We start from the raw sequence: 21038 nt of genomic DNA on the forward strand, positions 1-21038 counted from the left end.
CTCCATTTGTTAAACAAGGGTGAAAGAATTTGGTTATGCCTCTTCCCCCTGACAAGGCAGCCATCAATGGGGTAGGTTCTCTCCCATACACCTGTTGTGTCTAAAAGCGCCGGGACCTAGAGATCAGCCACGAATGACAAAAAATATGAATGCTAGTCGAATTTCATCTGTCTGACCCACAACATTCCTAAATACAGCATTCAGTTCATCTGTTGAGCTCCTACATATTCCAGGTATCATGAGAGGCAGTGGGGATATGGGATATATATGGCAGGTAAACAGGAAAAAAAAAATCTAATACAAAATGATACCTCCCTATGGTTAAGAAAGTATAAAGGTCAAGAGCCACACATGAAGCAGACACTTACTGCTCTGGAGAGGAACAGAGAATGCTCCAGAAAGACAGAAGGTTTTGAATTTGAGCTAGTCACAGGGGTGGATAGGGAAGGGATTTTCCAAGAAAGTGCAAAGGCCAGGAAGCAGAAGGCAGCAGTTCGTGGTGGAAAGCCCAGTGTTCCTCAATGGCAAGTGTGATGTGGCATCAAGTGATGACAACTCAGGATACATAGACAACAAGTCTAGAAGGGCCTCAAAGGCCAGGCTGGCAAGGGGAGGGTGGCAGTGGGGACAGGGAGATCATGGAGGAGGACCAGGTATTATCCCAGGCTTCAGCTATGCTGTGCGGGAGGGCAAAGGGAAATGGATGAGGTGAGGCCACGTAGAAGGTGGTGATGAGCTAGACTGGTGTGACGAAGGAGAGTGAGGGGCTGAGGGCAGAGGGCCTCTCCAAGAGCTCTAGGAGCAGAGCTATAGGGGTGGTACCTAGGCTCCTCAGGACAAAGGAAAATTTCTCTGCCCCGTGATTATAGTCTCAGCTCATGCCGGATATGGGGCTGGGCTCCCCTCCCCTCACCCACCCTTTCAGATCCTGCCCCATCTACCAGCCCTGCATGCAACCTGGTGAATGACCTTCAAGGACTTTCCCACATCCCCTGGGAAGTGAGAAGAGCTCTCAGCACAAACTCCTGTCCCCTCAACTCACCGTGAGCAAGTTGATCAAATCCATGTTGGGTTCTAAGTGGTGGGAGGCATTCTGCAGAGACACCAGTTCGCTGAGGGTAACGGAGAGCTGGTGCATTTTTACAATGTTAACTTTGTTGTCCTCCATCCAGTCTGGGAAAATGACATGGACTGCTATCAAGTCTTTCAAGTGGACGCCAAGGATGGGAATCTTGAAGCCCTCGCAGTCGGCAAAGGCCTTGCGGTAATTGCAGTAATTGCCGTTGGAGGAGACCAGCTCTGTCATTTCATTCCAGTTCTGGAACAGATGGAAAAGTAGGATTTTCAAACAGTCTTCCCTCCTACCCACCCCCAGGCCCTGCCGTGTGTGGCTAGGAAATTCCTCAGCCACTGAGAGAAGTATCAATTGCACGAACACTGATGCAGGGAAATTATTAACCTAGAAAAAGAAAATTAGAAAAATGTCCTGGGCCTGGCTATATGAGCTAGACAGTGTGTTCTATTCTACTGCTAAACAGAAACTGCCCGCACCTCTGCCTACCTACTAGGGCTGATAGGGTGTTAAAAAGCATCAATCATCTAGAAGTATTTGGCAATTCATGGAAATACTACAGTCCACAAACATAAGCATGTATTGTATTAAAATACAGTATGTAGTATAGTACAGTTGTTGTTCTAAGAAAGTTGCATTCAAGATATTACTTAAAGGTTAACCTGGAATGGGATGGGGTAGGAAAAGCCACACCGAGGTATGAGATAGCTGTGGTTTGGGACTCTGCCACTAACTAGACAGGTGACCTTTGGCAAGTAACTTCATTTTGAGGGGCCTCAGTTTCCTTTTTTGTAAGAAAGAAGAATTCAAATAATTTTTGAAGATCCACTGGTGGTTCCAAGCCTCTAAGAGCCTCCACTGAATTCTTACTCATCACAATGTGTAAAATGTGTTTTGCTCTTTACTTGAAATTCAGTACGAAGCTCAAGGAAAATAAGACACTTACATAATGAACCCCAGTATGCTTAGAACGAGTGATATGTTTTAGGTCAGAGAGCAATGCTTCTTGGCTTACAACCTCCTGTTTACCGCTGGTTGCCTAAGAGCAACCAGACCTTCCTCAATTTTGATCAGTCTACAACTTTCTGAAAGCAGCCCTGTGACTCAGATGGAGCTGTTTCCATTCCTAGGCCCAAGTTTGGGTCTTATTTACCGTCATTATAATTCCATCCTTCTTGTTTGTGATTGGTTCAAGAACACAGAGGTACATTATATTACCTGTAAGCCAATCGGTACATTATATTCTTCTAGCAATTGTTATTGGTCCAGGGGTGAAAATGTGACCTGAGATGGTCCAATCTGCCTAAAAACAACGTCTTTCATTCCATGGGGGCAGGGCTGAAGGCGGAAGCTTTCCCTGTCTCCAACTTGCAGACAGCCCAATCAGGAGAAAGGCCGGTCTAAGGAAACAAACAACTGATACTGAAAGGTAGGCAGAACTACTGAGCCAGAGCTCTAATCAGATTATGCCTGGAGTTGGCCCTGCTTTTTGTACTTCCAGGTATGTGAGATGACCTATTGCCTTACTGTCTAAGCAATTTCAAGATTTTTTAAAACTTATAGCTGAAGGTGTCCTTACTGGTACAGCACACTACATGCTTACAAAGAAATCTTTTCCTAAAGATGAAATGTTCTTTTTCACTGACAAAGGAAAAATATTACTGTGGTCTGGAAACAAATATGGCAGAAAAAGCTCAGTTTAAAAAGACAAAGATCATTGTTTTTTTTAAATATATATATATATATATATATTTTTTTTTTTTTTTTTTTTTTTCCTGAGAACTCAGCTATAAATCTGAGGGATTTTTAGACAAGGTCAACATCTTTCTCTTCCTTTGTATCTGTCCACTGTGTTTAACACAGTGCTATGAATAGAGCAGGTGTTCATTGACTTGATTTGAGGAGGGTAGGGTAGGAATGATTTGTCTTATTTGCCTTGTACGCCCTGTGTGTGTCACAGTGCATATCACATAGTTAGCACCAAGTGCATATTTGTGGAGTACTCACAACTGCCATATGTTAATGGTATTCTTGTTGGTACACTTGGTATTCTTAAAGGCCTTCTTATTGGGACACTTGCCACCACTTCCAACCTGTTTTTGCCAGTGGTGTGCCTATTACCTTCCTTTTAATTCCCCATGTGTAATCAACCATTGTCTAGGAAGAGAACTTTCCCCTTCTGATAGGAGCATCCTATCCCTAAACAATTTACAAATGACTTTTGTACTCAGGATTGGAATTTAATCCACCATACCTTCGTAACTTCTGAAGAAAGATGAGAATGGGTCTCCTTGAGGCGTGAGATAGAACTATGACTAAGGCCTCCCACCACTGCCATCAGAGTGTTAAAATTTTTGAGCTGAAGGAGCTTCTGCAATAAAAAAAAATTACCATCAATACTTTGTAAGAATTTTTCAACTATTCTAGCCTCTCTGAAGTACAGGTGAATGCACTATTTTAATAACAAGGATCTAGGACAAATAATATCAATTTAACATGAAGCACAAATGCAATCCACCAGGAAAATATATCCATCATTTTACAGAAAACGTTACAACGAATGCTTCCAAGTACTGCCAATTAAAGGCAGTCTTCGTGCATGAGAGAAGTATGATGTTCACCACCAGATATTATGAATACTCTAATTGTCCTTTATGGTGTGAACCCCAAATTTCTTTGATGACTTTTCTCTAGAGGGAACAAACATCTAGAATCCTTTAAGAACCCCAGGCTAATGCCCAGACATACATACCTTGGCGACATTGATAAACTTTGTAATGACTTCTGCCCTTTGCTGGGGGGTTGGTTTGCTAAGAACCATCAACTGGACCCACTTAGAGATTCCATTAAATAAAGCAATAGATCTCTCCAAGGTTGGGTTATTCTCCAGGCAGCCATGGATGACATAGCTTTGGTAATCAGTGAACTAGTAAAGGAAGATTCAGAGACTCTGAATTATAATGGAGTCTTTGTAAAATCAGAAATTAGAACGTTGTGTGGAAGATGTGAGACGCTGTTTCATAACAACATAATGATTTCTTTCATTTAACATTTATGATGGTATCTTACACATTTGAATATACACGTACCCTTAACATATTATTTTGCTGTGTTTCACTCCGCCATACACAGATACATGCTTACACATCACAGTGTTGGACAGGGCGGGGAGGGACAAGAGTCTAAGTCACATTCCAGTGAATCTCAAATTTGCTGGATCATAAGATCCACATGAGGCATTTGCATTATAACATACTGGTTTCTGGGGACACTTCAGACCTAAAGGATCAATATCTCCAAAGAAAGAACCCAAGAATCTTCATTTTTCACCCACTACTTGTGATTCCAACAGCCAGGCAAGTCTGAGATACAATGGCATACATTAAAGAAAAGGAAATGAATACAAATATAATGATTTCAGGTCAGAATAATTTTGTACAGTTTTTTAAGAAAAAAGAAGAAGAAAACAATAATTGAAGTAAGGCAGCTCCTTAGCAAAACAGACACCTTTTGGGGGAGTCAGCATGGATGCCACCAAATACATGTGAGCCTTCTATCATGTAAACAATGCAGGGGGTTCCCTCTCATGGCCTGCCAGGAAGGGATCATTAAGGTCCTCTCCAAATAGGATTATTTTGTGAAAAGAATCAGTCTTTCAGAAATCCATACTTCTAACCTCATGTTCTTCTTTGCAAGTAATAATGTAATTAATTTCCTGGAACCTTGGAAAAGAAAGAGGAGTGATTGCCCCAGAGCTTGGTGAGACAAAGCCTGATCGTGAGCCATTGTGGAAATAGTCTCATAATAAGTAAATAGAGAGTAGGTGGCTAGGAAGAGACCACAGTCAAGAGGAAGAGAAAGGAGGTGGAGAAGGAACACTATTAAGATGGAGTAGGAAAGAAAAGTTTAATTCCGGCTCTCTATATCTGGAAATAAATAACCTGATGTGAGAGTCTCATCAAAGCCTACAATTCTTATTCTCAACCTATGCCCGTAATTAGGCATTTATACAAATCCCAACCTAAATAAATATGTCTTCTCTCAAATGGAGGGCCTAGCAAAACATGTTCACTTGGGAGAAGTCAATGGAGCTAAATAAACCTTGAATGGTTAAATCTCCACTGAGTATTTAGAAAATCATGCTTTAATCGTATGAAAGGAGACATTGAAAATAGCGACAGATATATAGCTCCTAAGCCATAAAATAAAGGCAGGATAATATTTATCTTTGGTTAAAAGGGATTGTTCCTGTGAATTAAGGGCACTTTTCCAGTGGAGCACAATGACAGAGGCTGCCAATATGAAAACGCAGCTTTTGGGAAAGTTGGCATGGTGGTTGTTATCCTTGGAAGAATAAATGTCAGTTTCTTACTGAGATCCTTCTAAAAGATTTATGCTCCAGAAAAGTGAGGTGCTCAGCCAATTCAATGGGCTCCAGATGGTCAAACAGCAGACAGGCTTTTCCCTTCTTGGATACTTTTTTCCTCTGTGTGACTCTTCTCATCCAGTCATAGGAAGGACTATAAAAGAAACAGTGAGTCTGGTCAATGTGCTGAAAGGCCATTTCACTCAATGGAAGTTATTAACCTACTGACTCTGTAACTCTTGGCCTGCTTCCAGGAGCTTGTGCAAAATACACGCCCTGTCCTTCATATTTGAAGAGAAAACCACTGACCCACTGCCAACAGAACATAAACTTTGAGTTGTTTTTCCAGACAGGGTGGGTTTGCACCGATCCATCCAGAATTTCTTACTTGCTCTTTCTTGTGACCAGTAAGGTTTGGATCACAGGGGAGAGGTCAGGGTTAGGTGTATAAATTTGGCAGATTATCAATATATACGATGGTGATTGAAGGCACATGAAAACCACCTGAAGTTGGGTTCTTACACTTCAGCAACATATGGATTATCTGAAAAATTCGTTATAAAGACAGAGGACTGACCTCACTGCCAGAGATTCTGATTTACTAGGAATGAACCTGAATAATCTGTATTTTTAACAACATCCCTAATGATTCCTGGATCATGCACTGTTGATCAAGACTCTTAAAGAAGTATTCTAGGAAAATGGACCAGAGTATGAAAGCCCAGGACACAAAAACATATATTTGCAAGATGGATAACCTTACTTAGGGCCATTGCATAGTTTTCTCTGTACAAAGTTAACTAGTAGATATAAAATGCGAATCTAATTAGCACTGAGTTCCTAGTAAGTGAGCTAACCAGTTCATGGCAAAACAATGGTCAACATTTGTAAAGCCTCAGGCTGATCTCAGAAGCACATAGCACAGGGCTTCTCAAACTTGAATGTGCACATGAATCAGCTAGTGCTCTCTTATTAAAATGCAGTTTCCAATTCAGCAGGTTTAGGGTGGGGCCTGAGATTCTGAATTTCTACTGAGCTCTCATGTGATGCCAGTGCTACTGATCTACAGGCCACACTATGAGTGGCAAGGACTTAGGAGACAGGAACTAGACTTAGTAACTAAGTACTCAGCATCTATTACATGCCAAATGCTATCTTACTATGCATTTAATGGATGCTCATAGTAGCCCCATGACCAAGGTACTATCCCCATTTTATACATAAAGAAATTGAGGCTTGGAAAGATGAACTATGTCCAGTGGGGCTGTGCTCATTTTGCACCAAGACTTTCTTCACAAGAGCACACCTTGATTCTGAAATAGTATGGACTGAGGTCAAGCGGGACCATCACTATTCCATCCCCTCATCATGACTCATCATGTTTGAAAGAAGCTTGTGCCACTCTTACATGCTGGATATGTCGATGAGGCTGATGTGTTTTTCATACCCTAGTTGGCTAGCTACTTCTCGGAACTCTTCAGTCATACGGATCAAACCAAGGTCCAAATTAAACTCTGCAGGAAACTTGAGAATCCAGTACCTGAAAGGCATCAAATATTTTTGACGATGAGAAGATTTCAAGCTAGACCTTTATGGAAATTATTGTATCATTTTACAGATTACATTTCACCATAAACCCAGGACCATACCCCAAATGAGCAATCTCCTATTCCCCTCCGCATGATACCAGCTCTCACTTTTCCCTCCTTCAATCAAGGACCCAAGTCTACCACTCCCTCTCTGAGTCTCTCTTTCTGACCCTAAGTCCTGAGTGTCTCTACTCTCATCTAAGTGCAGGAAACTCTTCTCCCAGTTCATGGCAACTACATGGCAACTACATGCCAACTATATGGTGGGGAAATAGAAAAGAAATGAATTTACTCTTTCCAACAGCTAGTTTCATTCTCTAATCACATTTGCTATGGCTTGACCTCTAAAAGAAAGATAAATTCAACTCCCAGGAACAGAGGAGAGCCAATTTAATCAAAATCAGTAAAAGAGGGATCAGAGTCCATTCTATTGCCAAACTAGGTCTGCCGCTTGGGAAAAAAGAAATTATCAACAATTCCAGAACCATAAAGGAGAAGACAAATTACATGTATAAGTATATTTACCTCATGAAGTAGCAGATCTTTAACCGAAATTCATCACAGTTTTCTCCACTGGCATCTCGATACGTACACTAGTTAAAGAAAAAATCCTTGTACCCTGTTTCCTTTGCCCACACCTGCAGCTGTTTGACCAATTTAGATGAATTCCTAATAAGAAGTCCATACCAGGGACATGTGAGTTATATGGATGTTCAAATGGGGAGACAACAAGCTCTGATGATATCAGCACTGAATAATTGTAACCTATGCACTATTACACCCCCATATTGAGTCCTAGAGACTCTCAGACTACACTGAGGACCGGGATATTGCTCGCTTTCAAGAACCTCTGCTCAGGGTAAATGTCCCCTTACCCTCTCCAATATTCCCTTCTATCCTGAGGCTGTAGAAAGGATGGAGAGGAAAAGTAGAAAGTGGAGGAAGCTTGCAATGAGCCAATGGAAGCCCACATGGCCCTAATACTTGACAGACCCTCTGCCTATCAGGCTCCTACCCCGTAAGGTTTCCCAGTCATGTGGAGGCCCCTGGGGCTGGAAGCAGGCTGATAATAAACATTAGATCTCCAGGAATAAAACCTCCTTATACATGTGAGGCTATTTTGTCATTTTGTGTCATTTGGCTTTCAATCACCTTTTGGGACTGCACGGTGTATAAAAGTGGTAGATTGCTAAAAGTTCTTACTAGAATGGGGTTTCTGGGTCTTTTTGTTTGTTTCTTTGTTTGCTTTTGTATCAGAAGGAAATCTGAAATTAATATCAACCAACCGACTGCAATAAACCTGTTAGAATGTTCTTTGTGTCTTGTCAACAAGGGAAAATGTGAAAACTTAGGTGTCATGTGTGCCTGATTTGTGCCTTATTTTGGTTGGCATTTCCATATGTCTAAACCATATCCTCTGTGTCCATCATTTTGCCATCCTAAAAGGAATAAATTAGGTCTTAAATAAGTGTTGACTAATCTTTCATTATACTAACAGCAGAAATGTTTAAGACAAATTAGAAACATTCAGCCTAAGTTTCCGTTTCATTGTATATCTAGTGATTATTTTCAAGTACAGCCAAAACACCCAGATGGATAGTCAACTCTTTGGTCCATCACACAGATGCCTTGTGTAGACATCTATATATATATATCCACAAAAGAGCTGGATAACTGACTGAAGATTGTTTATTCATCTTAATTTACCAGCTTTTGTTAGACACTCTACTAAATACAGAACTTGATTTATGATTGTAAAAATTATGCAGTAGTTGAAAGGATATATGCAGAGAAGTTTTTCTGCCAATTCAGTGGAAGATAAATACCATCGGTGCATCAGTAGAACTATTCTTGGCAAATAACTATTGTTCAGCTCTCCATTGTCATCTGTTAAAAAAATAAAATAAAGTGGGAGTGAGGAGACAACAGTATTACTCTTTTTCTAATATCAGTAGAGAAACATTAGTGTCAAAACGTCTCATAGACCCAATTATTGTTTGGGTCTTCCTTGCAAGTTGAGTGAATAGGTAGGTCTCACCCTCCCTCTGCTGTTAGATTGCCAGATTTAGCAAATAGAAATACAGAACACTTAGTTAATCTCAATTAAGGTAAACCAAAACTAGATTTTTTAGCATAAGTATATCCAATGCATTATTTAGGATGTACTTACACTAAAAATGTACCTTATATGAAATTCAAATTTAACTAATCATCCCATATTTTATCTGGCCACCCGACTCTGGTCTAACACTTCCTATAATAATAAATTTTAAAAAACAATTAAAAAACAACCCCTTTGTGATTCCATTTGTGCAAAGAATATCCTGAAATGCTGAAGTGGATACATAAACAACATAAAAAGCATGTAGCTTAGTAGAAGGTACAAGTCATATAAACAAATATAGAATGCAGCAGATTGTGCTACCCATGCTTGTCTGAGACAAAAGACTGAGGAATAACCATAGCCCCATATACCAAGTACCATAAGAAAGTCCCAAAGGGCTGTGGGAGGAAGCAATCCACACTGCTGACAGCGGGGATTAGGAATGGTAATATGAACACCTGAAATGGCAACTGAGATGGTCCCTGAAGCAAATTTTAGTGAAGGAGTGTAATAAAGGTGTAGGCATAGAAAGATGCAAGGATGTCCCAGAAACATTAAGTGGACCATGTGGCTGGCATATTAGCTGTGGGAAGTAAAGTGAAGAAGATGCAGAGAGGGCAGTGATCCTGGGGGAGACAGACTGGGGTCAATCACAAAGGACTCAAATCTAGAGGTGGAGATTGAATTCTGTTTCACAGCAACACTTGCACGTGAAAAGGGGGATGTCAGAGCATCAAGATACGTAAAAGGGAGAAAACCCTCATACCAAACATCTCAATGCAAGTGCTCAGCAGTTCATCTAGTGTTGCTGCTTTTCCAAGTCCACTTGACCCCATGGTTATTAAGCCGTTGTCAAAAAACTAGATACATTTTCAGCAATAGGTAGACCATCTCCATAATCATGCAACTTGGTAACGTTTGTGCTAGTACTGGTGTCTGTCCTTAGTTATACTCCAAGACTCTAAAGAAACAAGAAAAGAAAGTTATTAGACTAGAGTTCAGACCTCATTATAGCATTACTTTCCTACCAAAAAAGATAATGACTTCCATTGACTGCATCTTTCGACCAGAAAAGTATCAAAGTGACAGAGATAATATGTCAACCACCATGATGGCAAAATGCCTGCTGACCTGTTCCTTCACCTGCAGGTGCCCCAGGACCACAGAAATGTTCTGTTAAATACCAGCCCATTTTGCAGCCGACATTGTCTTGATACAATATCTTAACTTTCTTCATATTCTTTTTTTTAAGTTTTTATTTATTTTGAGAGAGAGAGACCATGCGCATGATCAGGGGAGGGGCAGAGAGAGAGGGGGGAAGAGAGAATCCCAAGGAGGTTCTGCGCCATCAGCATACAGCCTGATGCAGGGCTTGAACTCATAAACTGTGAAATGATGACCTGAGCCAAAACCAAGAGTCAGACACTTAACTGACTGAGCCACACAGGTGCCCCAACTTTCTTCATATTCTTAAGAGATAAGAGAGACATTCAAGAATATTATAAATGTTACTTGGTTTAATATTATTATAAGTATATAGAAGGAGGTAAATTTTTTTAAATGTTTATTTTATTTTGAGAGAGAGAGAGAGAAAGAGAGAGAGAGAGCATGCACATGAGTAGGGGAGGGGCACAGAAAGAGGGAGTGACAGAATCACAAGCAAGATCTGAGCTGTCAGCAAAGCCTGATGTGGGGCTTGCTCTCATGAACTGTGAGATCAGGACCTGAGCCAAAAATCAAGAGACAGAGGCTTAAGTGACTGAGCTACCCAGGTACCCCAAAGGAGGTAAATTGTAAAGTGCAAATATATTTGTGAGAATTATCCTCAATGATCATATAAACATTCAACAATTGATTTAAAAAGTCTTATTTGCATGATTTCTCTAATAGTGACCTTAGTACTAGTGGGAATAGTAATAAAAGTATTAACAATAATCTGTTGAACATCCACATTATAGATCAATCGCCATACCACTTTCTAGATATTATCCAACTTGACCTTCATAATAATACTGTTATGACCAACAAAATAATATTTCATAACAATGCTTCATAAAAATAGTAATTATTATTCCCAATTTACAGATGAGGTCATGGGATTTGCAGAGATTCAGCAACTGGTCTAAAACTACACAATTATTAAGGCCTAGAATCAGGACTCCATTGTAAAATGAAGCTTTTAGTTTCCTTTTTCCCCTTTCATTGCTCTCCCAAGTATGGATATCATACATTGTCATGATTTTGCCCCCTAATCCAGTATGAGGAATATCACTCCTCCACACCATATCAGAAAGTTGACATAGCCAAATGATCTGTCACATAGGTAGAAAAAATGTGGGGATGACAGCTTTCTCATTTTACATCACTGTCATAGGGGAAATGGGATTGGAAACCACCTCTGAGAGTTCCTTATACTGAAAGCATTGCTGTTGGAGGCACCATCATTTTATTTCAGAGTCCTTGACGCGAGCTCCATATAGTGCTTAGAGAAGGTGAGAGCTCATCATGATGTAAGACAGTTATCCACTTTGGGCAGTTTAATAGGTTAATGTGCCCACTGGGAATTAATCTCTTAAACTGTTTGAAGTCAGTGTCTTTTCTACTTTCGAAATTTATTTATTTAACAGGCAATCATCAAGAACCTGACAGATGCCAGGCACTGGGCTAAGCATTGAGGCTGCCGAGATGAACAAATCATTGTCCCATCCCTGCCTTTAGTAGGCTCAAAGTCAACTTCAGAAAGCAGACACATGAATGAATAGGGGAACAAAGCTAACTTCCATGTGTATGGTTGTGTTAGTTCAACGGGACCACCAAAGAGTGACATATGAGTGGGTCTGTGCAGTAGGCATATAACTCCAAAGGAAATTTTTTACCGTGTATTATTTCTGTGTAAAACCATATTCTTGTGCTGACGGTGCCACATTTAGAGACTAAAAAGTAGGATTATTTCATATGTGCAGTAAAAATAACAGAAACACGGGATCAATGCTATCCCACTTCTGCTGCTCAAACGATTTGTGAAAGGGAAATATTAAAGATGTCTGGAAGCAATTCTTTTACGTCTCTTAACCAACTTACCTTATTGGTGAGGCCTTTCCTGACCACCCTATTTAAAACAACAAGACCTCTCTCCTCACACCCACCTCCCACTTGGCATGCCCTACCTCACCTCCCGGCTTTATTTTTCTTCATAACACTCGTCCCCATTTGAAGTACTATATATTTTACTTGTTTATTTGTTTTTAAATCTTTCTGGCACTATAAACATAAGCTCTATGAACGCAGGATTTTTGTGTTTGTTCTCTGGCATACTCCCCAACTCCTAAGATGTTGTCTCTCATAGAGAAGATGCTAAAAAAAAGCATTTGATGAATTAATGAATGAGTGGATGAATGGATGAAGAAATGATAAAATAAAAATTGTAAAAAGTTTATCTTTGAATATGTACATATTTATATGAATATGTACTATAATATTTTTAGTTTGTTTTGTACTTTAAATCAGCTTTTAGTAAACAGCCTGGGATAGAGGTTCCTTCCAGCTTTCTAGATTTAATAGGATCTGTCTATATTCATAATAAGAACTTGGTACCTCTTCCAGGACATTTTGGGGGAAACACTTCTCTTATTTCCTTAATGTAAATTCTGTCAATCCCATTAAAAGTCAAGACTGGACAATTGACAAGTTTGATTACCCTTCATGTATATATAGACACTTTTTATCTTGTGAACTCTTGTTACTGAATGGTAAATATATTGCTTAGAACCAAATGGCCTACATTAACTAAACTAGTTTCTCAGGTCAAATCTATAATTATCCAGTTGGTCTACTTTTTTTTAAATTGTTTAAGTGTTTATTTATTTTTGAGAGACAGAGAGTGAGCAGTGGAGGAACAGAGAGAGAGAGAGAGAGAGAGAGGGAGACACTGAATAAGAAACAGGCTCCAGGCCTCTGAGCTGTCAGCACAGAGCCCAACGTGAGGCTTGAACTCACAAACTGCGAGGTCATGACCTGAGCTGAAGTCAGATGCTTAACGGATTGATCCACCCAGGCACCTCTATTCAGCTGATCTTCTTGAGGAAGGTATTACCCTTCCATAAGGGGTTAGAAAGAAATAATGTGGTACCAAAGACCTGTCACTATGTTTGGGATTATATTTGTGATCTGCAAGGAAGGCAGCACATGAGAGCCAGGCAGGCCAGGCTCTCCAGTTACAATCTGTTTCTGCAATCAGTAGATGTGTCTGTGTCCCCACTTAGCATTCTGTCACCTGCACATGCACCTGAGATCTCATTTTATTTGTGTGGCTATTATTGTGTCTGCAACTGCTTTTTCAAAAGTAAAGCTTCTTTATTATAAAAGCAACATATATTCATCATTTAAAATAGGACAGGAAGGAAAAAAAGTTGCCTGCAATCTCACCATCCAAAGATAACTCTTGTTAATATCATAGCACGTTTCTTTCAGTTTTCCTAGGCATATTTATTTTGGCAAGTTTCGTATGTAATCTACAATGGTTTAAATAAATACTTACCTACTGGTTTCACACAGATAGGTATCCAGGTCTGCAAGAATGTTAAGGGCAGTTGTCATTCTTGGAAAATGCACTGGGGATGCAGTCTGCAGAACTGGTTTATCCAACTTGAATAATAAGTACTTTGCAGAACCTGATAAAAGAACATAAAGAAATCCCCAGACAGAGTTAAATAATAGAAACCCCAAAGAATCCATGTTGTGTTAAAACATTTCCAAAACCCTTGAGTTATAGGTGGTTTTCGAAATTTTGTCCATCTCAAAGTCAATTAAATAAAGAAAAATATTCGAAATAGTTATTTGGTGACATGGTATTTTTTAAATCAAATAGCTATTTTAAAGATCAGCCTATTAAAGTGCTGTAAATGTGGCAAAAACCAAAATTTATACACATAGTGTAAAATACTATTTTAGTCCAAATACACTTGTACCATTGGAGTACTCATTACGAATTTCCAAACACTGACCTTGGAATGTTAGTAAATCTCTAAAACAGTTTGTTGTGGTGATCATCAAACTCTGACTCTAAATCATTCCTGACTGTCTCAATGTGAGTGTCAATGTTATTTTAGTCCAGGTTGTTTAGTCTCCCAATGGTTTGGGACTTGCTTTAGTGTTGATAGGTACTCTCTGGCTGAAATGAGAATTATTGCTCCCCAGCATACACATTTTCTCACAAGTCTGAAAAGGACACAATAAAGCCAAAATTTCCCCAGGGCTTGAATTACTTCTATGAGAAAAGTTCTCACTTCAAAAGGGCAATAGAGTTCTGTTGGGTGTGATTCCAAAGGCCATGATGTCTGCCTGCAGCAAAAAGTCTTTCATTAACATGAAAGCCTCTGTCTTCAAAAAATCCTTGTGAGGTTGCCTAGGACAAAAAGAACTATGCTCCCAATTTTAGAAATAGTAAAAAGGAGTCAGCTCCATGCAGCTAGCATTAACGGACATAAATTAGCACCCCAGCCTCTTGACTCAGAACCTTTAGAGTCTTTGAAAATTGGATTTCAGTCCTAGATAAGCAAATGTGGGGGAGTTTTACTTACGTCTGAGTAAAATGCCAATATTGCTGCCTACTTTACTGGATTGTTGAAGGAGTTACAGAAGTAACATAAAGTACACCCACCATATGTCCTGTAAAATACTGGGTGCTCAAGAGAATGTGCTTCCCTTCACCCACAGTATCTCTTCCCTTCCAATATTTAAAGGTCTTTAAGTTGAGGACTTAGGTGAAGTACAGGACCAATATGATTGAAGTGACAGGAAGAGAGATGTTAAGTTAGAGAAGAAAAAAAGAAATAGGAGAAAAAACATTGTGACACTAGAGCTTCTAAGAGTGGGGCAGATGGCCTCATCAGCAATGGAATCCCATTCCTGAAAGTTCTTGAGCCAAAGTAAAGTAATGACTGTCAGAGATGTTGTGGGCTTAATTCCCAGGAGGTGTCTAGGAAGCATGCCAAAATGACAGCAAAGGTTGCTCCTGGCTCCAGGATTACAGAATTTGTAAGTTGAAATATTATATCTAGTAAAAATTCAACAAACAGTTTTGAAATGATGTTGGCCATGTTAGAACTTTGAAAGATAGTCTTGTCTATAGCATTATCTCTATTGCAATAAAAAACTAACAAAAACCCTTAAAGACTCTTCCCTCCTAATGGCAGATATTGTCTTTATATATAAATGACCACAAATATGTCTTGGCTTTTATAAGACCTTCATATGGAAATAAGGGGGTTTCTCTAAATGCCTAAAACCTTAGTGAAAATGAGTGGTAATTATTACAAGCCTTTAAACCTTAAGGATTAACAACTAATTCATCCTAGCATTTGTTGTTCTGGCCACATTCAAGCTGAATCTCCCTTTCTCTCCACAGACACGAGATTCAAAAGGTGTTATGATTATATTCCCTAAGACTAAGGAGAATCAAGAATATTAAGTTCAGTAAGAGAAAGGTTAATAAAGCCCTGAAAAATAATGAATTTATTTGACAAATATTTACTGGGGATTTATTAGACACCAGATACTAAGTAAGGTACTGGAATGGCTGGTAGACAAGATTGGGGGCAAGCAGAGAAGAGGATAAATGGGTAAATGAGAAAGACATAATTCTTATACTCTAGCAAAGAATTAAACAAATAATTACAATAAAGTATCCCCTGAAGGGGAGGGGCACTACTTTAGTATAGGAGCGAAACGAGTTTTAGCTAGGCAAAGAGTGGATGGGAATATTGCAATTATGAAAAGCTGAAAGACATTTAGAATGACTGAAGTATTGAATATGGCAAGACATGAGACTAAAGAGTCCATAGGGGTAGCTCATGAACAGTATTGTAAGTTATATGAAGGTGTATGGGCTTTATCTGAAAGGCAATGGGAAACCATTGTTTCAGAGATGAATAAGAGAGCGGTGTGATCCTACCTAGATTTAAAAAAAAAATTTAACATTTATTTATTTTTGAGAGAGAGATGAGAGGGAGAGAGAGACAGAGCATGAGCGGGAGATGGGCAGAGAGAATCCAAAGCAGGTTCTAGGGTCTGAACTGTCAGCACAGAGCCCAACACGGGACTGGAACCCACGAACTGTGAGATCATGATCTGAGCTGAAGTTGTACATTCACCTGATATGAGCTGATAGAGCCACCCTGGCACCCCTAGATTTTTTAAAGATCCCTCCAGCTGCAGTGTGGAAAAGAGATTAGTAGACACCTACACTGATGATGTGGAAAACAGTAGTCAATTATAACCATCCAAGCAAGAGATGATTGCTACCTAAACCAGTGTGTGGCAACAGAGATGGAGGGGGGTGGTTTGTTACAGAATATAATTTGAAGATAGACACAAGATTTGCTGATCCGATGGCTTTGGGGAATGAGCAGAAAGAAGGAATCAGGGATAATTCCCAGGTTTCTAGCTAAACATTCGGTTGGGTTATGGAGCCATTCCCTTGAGATTGAGAAATTGAGGGGAAGGGGAAGGAGTAGGAAATTCATGGTGGACAAAAGATGAGTTCACTTTTAGATGTGTTGAGTTAGAACTGTCTGAGACGTCCAAAGGGAAATGCTGAGTTAGCTTCTGGATACCCATTACAGACTTCTGATTTGACACCTGAGCATATTTAAGTGCTAATCAGTTGGAAAGGAAAATTTAAGGAACAGGAGAAGAATTTAACCTACATAACAAGGATCCCGAGAGGACAGAAGTGATGGAGCCATGTATAGGTGGAGGGATTTACTTTGGATAATGTAGCAGGTCAGCTTTCTCATTGTAACAGCAGGAAAGAGGGCAAAATAGGTAGAGATATATGTAGATTTGTCTTTTTGATAGCAGGAAGTCAAGGAAGGTTCTGTCTAATCACTTTTATTTACTCTAAAAAGAAGGAGACAAGGTCATCTGCTAGAAGGTCTGACGTTTATCAAGAGGAAAAAATATGCAACAGATGTGGTAAAAAGCACAGAAGAAAGAAACAGAATTATTGGGCTATTTCCCATTATTTCCATTGAGAAGGCTGATGTTTCTTTTCTGGAGTTTGTTTTGAGAGTTTAGTGTTCCTTGTTCTGTGGGTGACATCATTCGTGCCACGTTTCTGAAAGTATTTAACTTTTCTGGAACAACTTATATGGCAAGTTTCTTCTTTATGGAGCAGGCAATTCTGAGTTAATGCCGTTATAGTCCAGTCACATGTGGTTTCCATAACTCAGAGCTAAAGCACGGCTGGCATTTGCTAGGTAGTTTCCACACGAGGGCATTCCTTCCTTCTCCCATTTTACCCAGCTTCGCTTCAAATGGTGAGGAAGAAGACAGATACTATTGGATGTGATATAATAAAGAAATTGTCTCTCACCCTTTGACTTGATCCAGAACACTGCATTCTGGGCAACTATAGCTCAGCCACCATTCCCATGTCCTCTATCTTCCCAGTCGGGATTTCTGTATCTCTGCCCTACCACGTACACACACCAATCTCCTCATTATCTATTATCTTTAAAAAGATCACAAATAACAAGATACATTACTGTTTCTTCTCAGTTCACTCTTCATATTTGGCATCCTTTGCTTTTTTCTGCATTGGTCTTCTTTTAACTTTAATTTTCCTTCTCATTGTTTTCAACATTACCTCTCAACTCTTTGAATTTCTCTTTCTACCTTATTTCCTCCAATTGATTACTCTTTCTCATCATACTCTGTCACAACCTCCTGTCATCACTGTCAAAGTTGATTCTATCACAAACCAACCCAGATAGTGCGTACTAAGGAAATGAGCCCAGTGCTTAGACCAAAGTTACAACATTTTAAATGGGCCATGGTGACCCAGAGAATAAAGTATCCCACGTTTACAGACAGTGGAGTAATAACCCCAAAGGTAGTTGAACAAATGACATACAGGATAAGCAGCCCTGGAAAACGGTGTTTTTCTCAACTCTAAAAGTAATTTTTTTCATTCTTGTCTTGGATGGGTTTACCTAATGTGATAATAAGGTTTTCCTGAGTTTTAAATTGTTGTTGTTATTGTTTTTTTGTTTTTCTCTTGAAAAGAGCTTTTTCTAAATCGATAGGGCATTGATAATCAGTGTTGTTGTGGGGTGCCTGGGTGGCTCAGTCGGTTGAGCATCTGACTTTGGCTCAGGTCATGATCTCACAGTTTGTGGGTTCAAGCCCACAGTTTGTGGGTTCAGATCCCTGTGGGATCTGTGCTGACAGCTCAGAGTCTGGAGCCTGCTTCAGATTCTGTGTGCGTCTCTCTCTCTGTTCCTCACCCCACTCCTGCTTTGTCTCTCAAAATAAATAAAAACGTTAAAAATTTTTTTTTAAATAAATAAATAATCAATGTTGTGGGTTTTAGAAAACAAAGTAATAATAGTTTCTTCAAATACTACTTGTTGGTGGCATATAATATGATACACATAATGTTGGGAAAATTACTTATAGTTAAATCTTAGAATATCATTTTGTTAAAGCAAAATATCATTCTCCCCATTTCATAGATGAAGAAATTGAGCTCCAGAAAGGTTAAATTACTTGTCCATGTCATATTACTAGTTAAGTGGCAAAGTCAGGTCTGTCCGACTCTGAAAATTTGTATTTTTTCTACTACCCACACAAATTTTAGCTGTTGTTAAGACTTGCCTATTAGATCAATTTCTAGGCATTGCCTAGAACAAATGTGTACTATGCCCTGTGTTTAGCTTCTAAGCATTCAATCACTGGCTCTATTGTCTCAAGATGAATAACCATCATTATTACAGCAGTTTGGCAATTCAGGGACTCACTGGTACCAAATACTGAACGGAAGTCAATAACCAGCTCAGAGCTCATTCCACAAGGCCCCCCTTGTAGCTCCAGTCAACAATCAAGTAACAAGGCTAAGCGGCATTTTGTTTATTTTTTCTTGGTTACTGGTATTTACTATTGGCAATCAAACGAATATATTTACATTTAACAGGAGTTAAATGAGAAATGAGAATCTTGAAGAAGCTTTAGCAATAAATACGAAATTCCAAAGTCCAACCAAGCAGGTATTTTCCTAGCATTTGGCTGAAGCTAAACACAGAAGAGAACTGATATATACACATATTAGACATTTGCAATCAGATGGTTTCCAGATGAACACATTCAACTCCTTGGAAAGGTTATGACCTACCATGGCAACTCTAGTGTTCAAATTGTAAATAGGATCCCAAAAGAAGATTCAGAACGAGAAAATGTTTAGCCTAGAAGTTAAAATTTTAAACTTTGGGAAAACAGCTTTTATGAAGATCAATGTTTTCTCCTCAAGATGCCAGCATTATATTCATAAGAATCTCATCTGTGCCACTAATGCTCTGGAAGGACCTGATTCCAAATCCCCTCAAGTAAAGTCACTATCCCTTACCCTTTGACTGTTCATTTACTCCAGATTGAGCTTGATGATGATGATGATGATGTTGGTGGAGGAGGAGGAAGTCATTGTTTTGAATGCTACCTGGGTCCTCATTGCGCTGAGTGCTTTACCCATTGAACTGTGGGAGGCCAGTATTCTCCCCAGTAACCTAGCAATAAATAAAACACAGCTAAACATTGTTCCTTAATTGTTACCAAAATTGTTACCAAAAAAAGGCCGTGTGAGATGAGCTCTGAGCTGGTTCAGTACTTGGTACCAGCACAAACAGGCTCATGCCTCTGTGCCCACCAGGAGCAGGAAGAGATTTTCAGTAACTGGCATGGCTAAATACAACTCTTAGGGAAACAGCCACTGGGCCCAGATGACAATCTCAGGGGTTAGCATCTACACAAAAGAGAATGAAGGTACTACACAGAAAGCCTCTAAGAAGCAAAAGAATGTGAACGGAAGGCACAGCCAGCAGTATAATCTGTTTCACAGGAATGCAGCCAGCAGTATAATCTGTTTCACAGGAATGCAGTAAGAACCACCAACATACTGGAAGGCTGACTTAAAAAGTATGTCCATGCTTACAGAAAGGCATTTGTTTGGCTGAGCAAAAATAAGGCCAATGATTAAGTATCTGTTAAACATTAAGCACTGGAGGTGTAAAGAGCCCATTTTTTAAAGTTTATTCGTTTTTGAGGGGGGGTGGGGAGGGGAGAGAGATTAAGAGAGAGAAAGAGAGAGGGCGACACAGAATCTGAAGCAGGCTCCAGGCTCTGAGCTGTCAGCACAGAGTCCACTGTGGGGCTCGAGCCCATGGACCACGAGATAATGACCTGAGCCGAAGTCAGATGCTTAACCAAATGAACCACCCAGGCTCCCCTAAAGAGTCCATTTGAAGGGCCTACTTCCCCTGCAGGATACAGATTACAAACTGTTTTTTGTTGCTATTGTTTTTTGTTTTTTAATTTTTTTAAAGTTTTTATTTATTTATTTTTGATAGACTGGGGGGGGGGGGGGGCGGCGGCAGAGAGAGAGGGACAGAGAGAGAATCCCAAGCAGAATCACAGAGCCAGACATGGGACTCGAACCTACAAACCATGAGATCATGACCTGAGCTGAAACCAAGAGCTGGACACTCAACTGACTGAGCCACCCAGGTGCCCCTGTTTGTTTGTTTTTAGAGAGAGCATGAGCAGGGGAAAGGGGCAGAGGGGGAGAGTTTGGAAAGGCAGAGGGGGAGAGAGAGAGAGAGAGACAGAGACAGAGACAGAGACAGAGAGAGAATTTTAAGCAGGCTTAAAACTGAGTGTGGAGCCTGACATAGAGCTTGATCCCATGAGCCTGGGATCATGACCTGAGCCAAAATCAAGAGTCTGACACTCAACCCACTGAGCTACCCAGGCACTCCATAAACTGGTTATTATATAATAAGGATCCCATTACACCCAGTGTCAGGGAAACATGCCCAGGGCATTCTGGGAGCACAAATACGGGATCAAATTTAACCA

The 21038-nt window shown here is 39.8% G+C and overlaps 1 protein-coding gene across 8 annotated transcripts in view; it reads right to left on the reverse strand.

Moving 5' to 3' along the window:
* RASGRP3 (RAS guanyl releasing protein 3) overlaps nt 1-21038 on the reverse strand; it is a 106379-nt gene that overhangs the window by 31110 nt on the left and 54231 nt on the right. For 5 of the 8 annotated variants that reach the window (XM_042933273.1, XM_042933270.1, XM_042933272.1 and 2 more), the window contains 9 exons: nt 13669-13801; nt 9898-10092; nt 8812-8914; nt 7553-7615; nt 6847-6978; nt 5445-5592; nt 3825-3998; nt 3327-3443; nt 1043-1318 (listed from right to left, as the gene is read on the reverse strand). In XM_042933273.1, the coding sequence (XP_042789207.1) occupies nt 1043-1318; nt 3327-3443; nt 3825-3998; nt 5445-5592; nt 6847-6978; nt 7553-7615; nt 8812-8914; nt 9898-9967 (1083 nt within the window). In that variant the 5' untranslated portion in view covers nt 9968-10092; nt 13669-13801. Of the gene's footprint in view, nt 1-1042; nt 1319-3326; nt 3444-3824; nt 3999-5444; nt 5593-6846; nt 6979-7552; nt 7616-8811; nt 8915-9897; nt 10093-13668; nt 13802-19533; nt 19691-21038 lie in introns of all 8 variants that reach the window. The other 3 variants (XM_042933271.1, XM_042933274.1, XM_042933276.1) reach the window with 3 other exon arrangements.

Source organism: Panthera leo, chromosome A3 (genome assembly GCF_018350215.1).
Source record: "Panthera leo isolate Ple1 chromosome A3, P.leo_Ple1_pat1.1, whole genome shotgun sequence".
In the NCBI taxonomy this organism is placed as follows: Eukaryota; Metazoa; Chordata; class Mammalia; order Carnivora; family Felidae; genus Panthera; species Panthera leo.